This window comes from Carcharodon carcharias, chromosome 31, assembly GCF_017639515.1.
Source record: "Carcharodon carcharias isolate sCarCar2 chromosome 31, sCarCar2.pri, whole genome shotgun sequence".
NCBI classification, from domain to species: domain Eukaryota; kingdom Metazoa; phylum Chordata; class Chondrichthyes; order Lamniformes; family Lamnidae; genus Carcharodon; species Carcharodon carcharias.
In genome coordinates, this window is record NC_054497.1 from 3,882,150 (window position 1) to 3,894,167 (window position 12,018).

At 48.2% G+C, this 12,018-nt stretch overlaps 1 protein-coding gene across 2 annotated transcripts in view; it reads left to right on the forward strand.

The window, feature by feature from the left end:
* Positions 1 to 12,018, forward strand: part of ncf4 (neutrophil cytosolic factor 4) — a 64,600-nt gene that overhangs the window by 22,009 nt on the left and 30,573 nt on the right. For both annotated transcript variants that reach the window (XM_041177815.1, XM_041177816.1), the window contains exons 4-5: positions 1,457 to 1,527; positions 11,772 to 11,899. In XM_041177815.1, coding sequence (XP_041033749.1) covers positions 1,457 to 1,527; positions 11,772 to 11,899 — 199 coding nt within the window. The remainder of the gene's footprint in view (positions 1 to 1,456; positions 1,528 to 11,771; positions 11,900 to 12,018) is intronic.

Below are 12,018 nucleotides of genomic sequence, written 5' to 3' on the forward strand. Positions count from 1 at the left end.
TGGGGGTGGGGAGGGCTGGGTACAAGCTGTGGAAGCATGGTTGGGGTGTGAGGAAGAAAAAGGGAAAGGTTACAGAACCAAAACGGTAGATGGAGTGGAGGGCAGGCTTGATTAAAAGACAAAAAGATTGGCGATGCAAGACCAGAGATGGTTGATAATGGGACAAGTAAAGAATCAAAACATGGGTCCTGAGGAAGAATAAATGGTTACAGCAGAATAACAGAGGTGGATGGAAGCATGACAAATCTGGCAAAATAGGGCAGAGCTCCTATATGCCAAGAATGTGGCAGCATAAAGTGTGCAAACCAATAGCTGGCTAAATCCTACACCCACAGATCAGGACATTGGCAAGACTGATAGGAGGAGGAGCTAAGATGTTCTGTCTGAAAGTAATGGGACCTTCAGCGGCTCTGAGAGATATGGCATGGAAATATTTCCGAAAGCTAAGGGAGGTAGAAAGCTAATGACTGCTGACAATTCTTTGACCTAATAATTGAAGGAAAGGTAGCAATTGGCTTTGTGTTGATTCCGAGGAGGCTGCCTTAGATTCTGCCTCTATTCTGCTATCAGCCATGCATGACTAACTCAGCCGATTATTAATTTCGTCATACTTATCCTGCAAATTATCACCTTCTAGTGAAAAGGTATACTTAGGAGTCATAGAAGATGAAATGATTAAAAATTGCATTATTTAATTCTCCACCCTTCAGTTAATGTCATAGCCTGATGCTCTACTTGACATTCCTGGATTTTCTTTAACTTTCTCCTCTTCAGTTTTCTCTGTTGATTGTTACTGGTATTTGCCCCAACACCACCGCCACCCCCCCCCCCCCCCACCACCACCACCACCAAAACAAATCCAGCCGCACCTCATTCGAAGTGGCTACTTCGTCTCGTCAGAGCCTAGGCAGTGAGGGCAGGATTTTGCCCTTTGGGTGTGGACCCCAACATCAGGGTCAAATGGGGGTCACAGCCCCACCCAGTAAAACAGCCGCCTGGCAATGATTTTGCCTGGATTGGCCAATTAGTGACCCGAGGGTGGGCCCGCCATGATTCAGGGTGGTGGGGAAGGCTCTTGAAGCGAGTGGCCCTCTAGCATGGAAGATGCAGAAGGCTGCCTTCTCAGGACTGAGAGAGGGGGCCTCAAAGTTGGAGGCAACCTCCATCCAACTTTTTAAACTTTAGAAGAGAGAGACAGACTCAGCACAAAACCACCATGGCGGCCTGTGGTCACATAGGCAGAGAGAGAAGCTCAAAATCTGCCTGGAGCCCTGGCTCCTTGGCCTGTTCCCCAACACCTCCAGGGGCCAGAGACCGGCTGAAAAATTCTAGAGGAATATCTCGGGAGTTTATGAGTAGTGGTAGTCTGTGGCGGCTAGAGATTTCCTGTCCTCGCTCGGAGCAATCCATTCCTCTTTGTTCCGGTTGTAACAGGGTCTCCCTTTTTTCACTTTAGGGAAGGTTTATATTGGCAACAAGCAAGATATTGCAGAGAAGAGAATCCCTGAACTCAACAGTTACATAAAGGTGAGAAATCTCTTCAGAAGCCCAAAGCTGGAGGCTTTTTTTTATTATTCTCTTTCTCATTCCCTCCCTTTTCAATCTCTTTTTCTCATTTGCTTTTTTCTGGCTCTTGCCCTCTTCTACATTATCATCCATTCTGAAATTGCTGAAAAAAAGAGACAGGCTGTCAAAACTTCTCATCTTGCACTCATCAGGACAGATGCAAGAATGCCAAATTTCAAAGGGAGCAAGAATTTATATTGCATGAGAAGCCGATTAGTTGGCAAGTCAACTCTGATTGGTCGAGATGTTGCCATGGTAAACGTACCATTGGTGCTATTGACCCCATGCTTTTGTGTATTCAAAAAAAGGTTCAATGTCTGGACATATTCCTTTCTGAAATCTTTGAGCTCTTCTTTTGTCTCTCTTCAATTGATATAATCAAGTTTCAAAATGATGAAGGGTTTTGAGTAATGTTATGGCTTATTGAGGAGGACTGAACCGGCTCCCCATTATTTCAGCCACCTCAGTTAGTTGCAACAAAGGTTTACTTGGGATCAAAAGAAGAGTGGGTTTATTAGTTACTAAACCCAAGAAAAAGTAATAAAGATGCAACGGCACATACGTAGATATCAGAAGTAAGCAATTTAGATTCCGAATAAAAGTTAAAAGAATATACGATTAAGTCCTTTTGCTTGTCCGTGAGGCACACTCTGTTGAATGTTATGGCCGTTTGAGGTGAGTTGGTTTCCTTTAAAATCCTGGAGTCGAATTGAAGTTCGGGCTTACACTTCAGTCAAGACACTCTTAGCTTTAGACAGCGAAAGAGGTTCCTTACTGCAGTTCCTTTCCAGACAACGTTGAAGATTTATCTCTGTTTCCGGCTTTGCAAAATCAGTTCTTAAACCTCCTGCTTGCATAATCCCAGGGAGATATTCAATGTCTCGCAGTCATTGGTGTAGACCAAGAATTCACAGTTTTTTTTTGATCTTTCACCTTGGAAACATCTTGAGATAGTAGAAACCAACAGGCTATGGGGTGGTTTCGGCCTCTGCAGGGGGTTTCGAGTGTCTAGTGGGGTGTCACTGGCTGGGTAGCCGTTCCCGGGATTACAGGGGGCAGAATGTTGCGCTCGGTGTGTGGCGTGCCCCCTCCGGACACACCCGAGCATAAAATGACGCGCGATGATGTCGGGCGTGCGTCCTGACATCATCACGAAGTCTCGCAACGTTTCGCTCGGTGGGTGCGCGCCAGAGTTGGCTGCAAGTCCGCTGACAATTAAAAGGCCTATTAAGGCCATTAAGAAGCTAATTAAATTCAAATTTACGCTAACGGCTGGCGGGACAGGTGAAAAGGCCAAGCTGCCTTGACATTTTTTAGGAAACCTCATCCGGGAGCGGGTGAGGTTTCCCGAAGCAAATAAACATCAAATAAAAATTTTACTTTTGAATTCAGAACATGTCCCAGCTCGGCGGATTCAAACGAGGGGGCATGTTTTATGACAATTTTATTTCCTTTTTTTTCCCCAAAAACAGGCAGCTCCGTGTCTCAGGGAGATTGAAGCGCCCTTTCGTACGCGTGCGCGAAGTTCGTGCTCGGCCGGCTCGCCCTCCTCACCGCCCGCCCCCCACCCCCTCCCCACCCCACATCCCCCCCCCCCCCCCCCCCACTCCGCCCGCACAGGCACTGCTGAGCGCTGCCGCTCGTGTTCCACGCTGGGCGGGCTTTAATTTGCCCACCAGCGTGAAATCGCGGTGCGGTGCCCATCGGGGGCAGAGGTCGACTACCCAACCGCAACCAGCCCGCCCCCTACAAATACCCCCGACAAGGGCAAAATCCTGCCCAGTGGATTAAGAGTCCAGTACTTCCTTTCAAGATTTCCTGTTTGACATGAAGGTTGACACCCCCTCCACCCCCCACCCCCCCAACCAGGTATGGAATTCCATGCAACATCTAAGAGCAGGTCTGCAGTGCATTCGAGTTAGGAACTTTCCAGAAAACGTGATCACTTAGAATACCAGGCATCAGGTGACTGCTGGTATCCATCTTTTCTCAGTGTCTTCCTTATATTTAAAAAAAAACTGTTTTCCTTTCCTGGGATGTGAGCATTTTATTGCCCATCCCTAATTGCCCTTGAGAAGGTGGTGGTGAGCTGCCTTCTTGAACCATGTGGTGTAGGTACACCCACAGTGCTGTTAGGGAGGGGGTTCCAGGATTTTGACCCAGCGACAGTGAAGGAACGGCCGATATATTTCCAAGTCAGGATGGTGAGTGGCTTGAAGGAGAACTTCCAGGTGGTGGTGTTCCCATGTGTCTGTTGCCCTTGTCTTTCTAGATGGTAGTGGCCATGGATTTGGAAGGTGCTGCCTAAGGAGCCTTGGTGAGTTGCTGCAGTGCATCTTGTAGATGGTACGCACACTGCCGCTACTGTGCATCAGTAGTGGAGGGAGAGAACATTTACGGGGGTGGATGGGGTGCCAGTCAAGTGGACTGGATGATGTCGAGCTTTTTGATTATTGTTAGAGTTTCACTCATTCAGGCAAGTGGAGAGTATTCCACCACACTCCTGATTTGTGCCGTGTAGAAGATGGATAGGCTTTGAGGAATCAGGAGGTGAGTTACTTGCTGCAGGATTCCTAGCCTCTGACCTGTTCTTATAGCCACAGTATTTATACGGCTGGTCCAGTTCAGTTTCTAGTCAATGGTAACTCCCAGGGCTTTGAAGGTGGGGGAAATCACAATCAGGGATGGTGGGCAGGCTCAAGGGCCAATGGGAGGCTTTCCTGCATGGAGAGATCAGTAGGCCCACCAGCCAAGGTTGGGGCTGCCGATGTGAACATGGAGAGAGGGAGGGTCAAGGGTAAAAAGCCCCAGCTGCCTGTCAGTGATACTGGAGGTGCAACCCCTCCAGGTCAGCCGTAGCTATAGCCCAGGGTGGGGGGGATTCCCTTGCGTCATCCATCGGGCCTCCAGTCCTGGGCTGCCTGCATTGCTGACTGGAAATCCCAGTCAGCACAGGAACAGGGCCTTAATAGGCTGCTTAGCTAAATGTGACTGGCCTCAGTTGTTTACTTACCACTTACCGGTTGCAGCTGATCTGACCCCGAGCCGACCTCTTGCAAAAGGGCGTGGTGTCGGGACTGTGGCTCGGAGACTAGCGTTGTCAGATTGTGTGCTTGCCAGCCTTTGATCCGGACCCCAATCTTTTTCAAAATCTAAAAGTAATCCCTGGGCTCAGCACAACTGTATTCATCTACATGTAGTTTGTGTATGTAGTGGATTCAGTGCGTGTGTGTGTGTGTAAAAAGGAGTAGCGTGACCTGCCCCAAAAATGCTCCTAGTTTATGGAGTAGAGCACGTCCACGTTACAGAGCCAGATGCCTCTTGGAAACACCATAGGCTTGTCCGAAAGACAGAGCTCACGTTCCTAAACAATAGCAGTTGATGCTTGTGAATGAGGGTAACATTTTGATCTGGGGCCTGTTTTCAGGCCTCTGTTTGGTGCTGCATTCCCTGGGCGCGCATCCACTCCAGGAGTCCCGAAGAGGGATTGAAATTGGCCCCGGGGCCTTGTGCTGCCAGCATTGGTCACACCTCACGCTCAAAGGCAACACGCTCAAAGGGAAGGAGTCAAAAAGTCAGACTGCACCCCCACCCCATCCACCCACCCACCCGTCCCCTTGCCAACAGCCACTCTAAGTTAAGCTCCGGGGTTATATTTGAGTAGGCCACTGCATGGAGGAGATAATCACAATGCTCTTGCTCCTCCTAGAGCTGACGCCTTTCGCAGTTTGGGTGCAGCTCGTCCTTAAGGGTAAGTTAGTATTCTTTGCTCCTGTTTTGCACCAGTGAACAGGGTGCAAAGCAAACAACTTTCGACCTTGCTTTCTTGCACTAAGCCACCTCATGGCCTTAACTACGCAACTCGCTAACTAACGGTATCGGCTGTGGCCCCTACCTCTGGATCAGATGCTTCTCATTCATGTCGCACTACGGAGATTTGAGAGCACACTTTGTGCTGAGGGGGTGCTGCATTGTTGGAGATGCCACCTTTCAAATGAGACATTAAACCAAGGCCTCATCTCTCCCCTCAGGTGGGTGGATTCCACAGCACAAGTATGGTGAAGAACAGGGAGGGTCTCCCCAATGTTCTGGCTGATACTGAAGAATGAGAGGTGATCGCATTGAAACATATAAGATGCTGAGGGGCCTTGATAGAGTGGATACTGGGAGGATGTTTCCTTTTGTGGCGGAGACTAGAACTAGGGGACATGGTTTAAGAATAAGAGTCTCCCTTTTAAGATGGAAATGGGGAGAAATTTTTTCTCCCCGAGGGTCATTAGTCTGTGGAATTCTCTTCCCCAGAAAGCAGTGGAGGCTGGGAGGCTGACAAGGGAGTCAAGGGTTATGGTTGGAGGGGCAGGTTGGTGGAGTGACAACAGGCAGGCAGGGAGGTGGAGTTGAGACCACAACCAGGTCAGCCATGGTTTTATCGAATGGCGGAGCAGGCTTGAAGGGCCGAATGGCCTACTCCTGCTCCTGAGTCCTCTGATCCTATGTTGTCCCTCAATCAACATCATTAAAAGGCAGATTATTTGGTCATACAGAAGAATGTGCAGGGTTACGGGGAGAAGGCAGGGGACTGGCCTTTGGTGCATTGCTCATTCGAAGAGCCGGTGCAAACATGATGGGCTGAATGGCCTCCTTCTCTGCGGTCACAATTCACTCTGTGATTCTGTGGCTCTATGATTACATTGCTGTTTATGGGATCTTGTTGTGTGCAAAATTGACTGCTGTATTCCCGACATTAACGCAGTGACTTCAAAAGCACTTCAATGGCTGTAAAGACCTTTGAGATGTCTTGAGATTGTGAGGGTCTCTACAGAAAGCCAATTTCTTTCAAGACTTTTACTTGAACGCCCTTTACTTAATTAATGTTTATTTTTTAGCTGGGAGGAAATGTTGTGTTTTTCCACTGATGATTCATCTCTGTGTTTATTTCTGTGTCATCTGTACACATCCTCCCTTTTACCGACCATATTGATATGCTTGACTACCTTTCACTTCTGAAGAAGTATATGGTTCTGAAAAATACGCTTCCTGACCTCCCCACAGATGTCAATTGGCCTGCTGCATATTGATTGTATAACCTGAGGATGGCCATTAACTGGTTCAGAAACCTCTTTAGAAGCCCTTTTTCACCCAATGGCGGTGGTTGAGGCCTAGCACCCCTGGCTGGAGTTCCACTGAAGCCCAGGAGTTGTGCGTGTTGTCACTTAAATGTCTCTTTGCGTCATCTTATGGTCTTACTAATCAGTCGGGGAATCGGGGGTTAGGGGGAAAAGGCAGGAAAGTGGAGTTGAGGATTATCAGATCAGCCATGATCTCATTGAATGGTGGAGCAGACTCGATGGGCCGAATGGCCTACTTCTGCTCCTACGTCTTATGGTCTCTGCTGTATAGACGCCCATAGAATCCGCCAAAGAAAGGTTAGTTGTGAATCTTATATAATGCGCATCTTTGTCATTACGGTTTGTCTCATACTTATGGTTGTCAGCCCTTCAGGATTATTCTGAAGGCTCCAGGGATTTAAGAGTAATTCACTGGGCATTACTTGAGGAAGAAACCCTTGGGCGTTTTTTAAAAAAAGTCTTTTTTTTTCTCATTTTCTTTGAAATCTTTGGATATGGAGAATAAAGTGCTGTTTGATCCAGCAGTTGACAGTCAGGAATCACGAAATGGAACCTCCAGGAACATATCCGACCAAAGTTAACAACACTGGACCCAGTGCAGGTCATGCAAAGGGCTTGGGAAAACTAACAACGTTCTTAAAGGACACGTGTATGCGGATCATTTCAAAGCTCAAAGGATATGGGATGGAAAGCGATGTTCTCCGATATACTTTCACGGTTTGAGAAGGACTTGCCTTTATATAGCGCCTTGCACGACCTCAGGATGTCCCAAAACCCATGTGCAGACAGTCAAGTACTTTCCAAAGTGTAATCACTGTTGCAACGTAGCTAACACAGCCAACCAATTTGTGCACAGCAAGCTCCCACAAATGACAATGTAATAATGACCAGATAATTTGTTTTAGTGATTTTGATTGAAGGATAAATACGGACCAGGAGAAGTCCCTTCCTCATCTTCAAAACGTTGTCCTGTGATCTTTCGTATCCAGCTGAGAGGGAAGATGGGAACTTTCGTTTAATGAATCATCTGGAAGACTGGACTCCACCCATGAAACCAGGGTTGAAAAAGGAATACAATTATAGAACTATTGGCAAAAAGCAGGGGAGGCTGACAAATTAGATAGATGCCTCTTTCAGCAGCTGGAATAGGCATGATGGGCTGAATCACCTTCTCCGATCATCCTGTGATTCTATGGGTGGAATCCAGTGCCCTCTCCCCATGCCGAATTTGGTGGCAGGGGGGCATTTAATCAGGCAGGATGGTGGGGGATGGGGACACTGTCACCTTCCCGTGTCCATCCTGATTAAGGGCATCATTTTGCCACTTCTGGTATTGCTTGCGGGCTTTCAGGGTGGGTGGGGGGGGGGGTGGTGTGTCCTTTGTTCAGAGACATTCAGAATTTGATCAAGGGACCCGGCATCGGGAAGGGGTAGACCACTGAGAGCCTTTTCCCCGTCCTGCTGCCAACTCCCTCTCCCCTCCCTCCCTGCGATGCCCAGCTCACTACCCCTTTCCCGCCATCGCTCATCAGTCCTCGGTTGGGTGTCATACCAGCAGTAGCCACTGCCTCCACAGGGGCGCTGCTGAATACCGTTGGCCTCTAATTGGCTGGCGGCTCTTGGCAGGCGGAGCTTTCACCCCTGGGGTCCTAGATCCTGGGAGGAGGCCTACTACTGGCCTGTTAAGTGCCTGAGAGGCATAAGATGCGGCGGGTCATCTTGAAGAGAAGTGGAGTGGGGGTCAGGCCAGCTCTCTGACCGGAGGCTGAGACTCTCATTGTCCCCACAAGATTCCGCCCTCTGCCTCTATAAATGGGCAGTTACCAAAGCAACAATGTTCTTCCATAAATGACTAGGAACATTCAGAATTGAAAGGACTGGGAAGGAGAAGTGACTAGACCCGAAGTCAAACAGGAACAAAGAGACTTATGAGGAACATTGAGGAAGCAATTGGAAATGAGTTAACCTTGACAGATGGGTATGGGAACACTGAGAGGGAACAGAAACAGAGATGGGAAGAATTATAAGGAAAAAGTGATCATGAACAAATTGCGGGGGCAATTGTAATCCAATTTGCCGGGCGGGAATCCCACCCCATCAATAAATGATTACTTGAATGGAAACAATGTACAAGGGTACGAGGAAAAGGTGGGAGAATGGCACTCAGCCATGACACTCATTTGGAAAGCCAGTGCAGACACGATGGCCTGAATGGCTTCCTTCTGCAGCGTAACAATTCTGTAATTTTGTACTTTGTCCAATGTTACTCTGTACTAAGTTCACTGGGTTTAACCAATGTTAAACCCAATACCCAATCCCTTCAAATTTCCTGACAGGTACTTAAGTTAAGATTGTCACCGGCGACCCCCCAAGCACACCCACCAACCGCCGCCGCCCCCCCCCACCCCCCACACACCCCCCACACCCCCCCACATCGATTCAGACAGCTAAGCATAAACATAAGTAAAGGACTTGCATTTTTATAGCACCTTTCACAGCCTCAGGACACCCCAAAGAATTTGCAGCAATTAAGTGATGTGATGTAGCAAGCACAGCAGCCAGTCTGCACGCAGCAATATTCCACAACAGCGTTGAGACGAATAACAAGACAATTTGTATATTTCAAGAAATGTTGGTTTTGGGCTCAGTGCTGGACAGGGCACCAGGGACAACTCCTGCGCTCATTTTTAAGAGGGTGCCATGGGATCTTTTATGTCACCCTCAGAAGGTAGACAGAGCCAGTGGTTTAATATGTCACCTGCTGGTGACATATAAATAAGCTGGTGGGCAGCGTGCTGATCAAGTGTCTGCTCAGTCCTGAATGTTGTTGAACTTCTTGAGTGTTGTTGAAGCTGCACTCATCCAAGTGAATGAAGAGGATTCCACCACACTCCTGTCCACCCACCCACAAGGCACTTACAAACACCACCATCTGCAAATTCCCCTCCAAACCACCCACCTTCCTGACGTGGAAATATATCGGCCGTTCCTTCACCGTCGCTGGGGTCAAAATCCTGGAACTCCCTCCCTAACAGCTCTGTGGATGAACCCACACCTCATGGGCTGCAGCGGCTCAAGAAGGGATGGGCAATAAATGCTGGCCTGGCCAGCGACACTCATCGGAGTGACCGGGGTGGGGGGGGGGGGGGGGGGGTGGGTTGTGTTTGTGTGTTGGAGTGACTGAGGGGGGTGTGTGTGTCAGAGTCACCGGGTGGGGGTGTGTGTTGGAGTGACTGGGGGGGGCTGGTGTGTCAGAGTGACGGGGGGTGGTATGTGTGTTGGACTGTCGGGGGGTGGGGAGGTGTCGGAGTGACTGAGGTGGGTGTGTGTGTTGGAGTCACCGGGTGGGGGTGTGCGTCGGATTGACTGGGGGTTGGGTGTGTCGGAGTGACCGGGTGGGGATGTACGTCGGAGTGACTGGGGGGGTGTATGATGGAGTGAATGAATGAATTTTGAAAAAAACATAAATGAAGTGAAAAAACATGCAAGTATAACAATGGCGGATGAGTTTAAATGTAGACAAGTGGAAAGTACTTCAGAAGGGAGGGGGAAATGAGCTACATATGAATGGTGTTGAAATAGCTAAAGGTGAAGAGAGAGGAAGCTATAGTAGACTCATTGAATCAAATAAAATGTACAGAAACCGATCATTCAGCCGTGATGGTGTTTATACTCCGCACAAATCTTCTCCCATTCCATCTACCTCACCTCAGTCCTTCAGCGTAACATTTTGTTCCCTTTTCTCTCACGTGCTCCTCGAGTTTCCTTTTGAAAGCATCTTGGGTATTTGCCTCAATTTCTCCCTGTGGTAAGGGGCACAGTAGTTGATAAACCAATAGAACGTTGAACTGTGCTACCAAATCGATCAAATACAGGTGAGAGGCTGTCATGGCCCGAACTGTACAGGGCCTGGTCAGACTGTACCTCGAAAACCGAATCCAGTTCCCGTCACCAAGAAATCACGGAGACATCCAAGAGCTGGGGGTGGGCAGTGCAGAAAGAGCCAAGCAGCTAATCCACAGTGCCAGAGTCTGGGGATACGAAGAAAGACTGGAGAGAGACCTGGGAACCAATTTTAACTGTTGGCAGGGGCATAAGGCCCGCATGATAGGCCGCCAACCTATAACCACCCTCTGTACACCCCTGCTTACAAGTGAAAATGATTCCTTGGGTTTCTTACCAGACCAGAAAGCCATCATGAGGGATTCTTCAGAGACGCATAGAAGGTGGAAAATGGTGTGAGAAAGGTTCACCCAGAATGGTTCAAACAACTTTGGGGGCAGGCTAAATAATTGCCCCTAAATGTTTTCTCCAGTGGAAACTCTGCCCAGCGATGCAGTAAGTTCCCTGGACACAGGCTGTCCTCTGATACCTCATCTTTTACGTGTTAGCATATGACGTGGGTTCAAAAAAGCATCACCCTAATTTCTTGAACTTGCATTCTAAAAGAAAGACTCACATTTGGATAGCGCTTTTCATGACCACTGGCCATCTAAAAGCACCATACAGTTAACGAAGCCCTTTTTGAAGTGGAGTCGCTGTTGTAATGTAGAAAACACAGCAGCCAATTTGCACACAGCAAGCTCCCACAGACAGCAATGCAATAATGACTAGAAAATCCACTTTTGTGATGTTGATTGAGGGATAAATATTGACCAGGACACTAGGTCATCTTCAAAACAGTGCCATGGGATCCATTACACCCACCTGAGCAGGCAGATGGGGTCCCCGTTTAACATCTCATCCAAAGGTAGCTACCCCTCAGTGCCACACTGTAGTGTCAGCATTGATTTTTGTGCTCAAACCCTGGAATAAATCAATGGGATGAGACAGAAAGGATGCACGTCTCTTTGTGTTGGGGACTGGTTGGCACTCGGTCAAAGTCTGACCTCGAACCTCCAACATCAGGGTTCAAATCTTTCCTAAATTAAGCCACCTCTCTTTTGGCCAATGGAAGGAGGTCAAGGCTGAGAAACCTCTTTAGTAAAATGAAGGTTTAAAATCAGTGCAATTGTAAAATGCTGAACAATATTTCCTCCTGGGCTGATCATTTTCTAATATTGAATGGAATTCTAGAAGCTTCTTGAACTGCCTGTCTGGGTTCTTCTTGATGAAGATCTCCGTATGTTCTTCCATCAAACCTCAGATGATTCCGAGCGGGTACCACGATTGCTACGGAGACTGAGGCCGATTACCCGGAAAGTGTGAGTAACTATGGTAACTGAAAACTCCATGAGCCCTGGATTTCTTCCCTATTGTCGGCACACGCACTGTTACTTGGCTGTCATTGCACTGAAACAAAATTTGAGGAAGCTTGCATTAA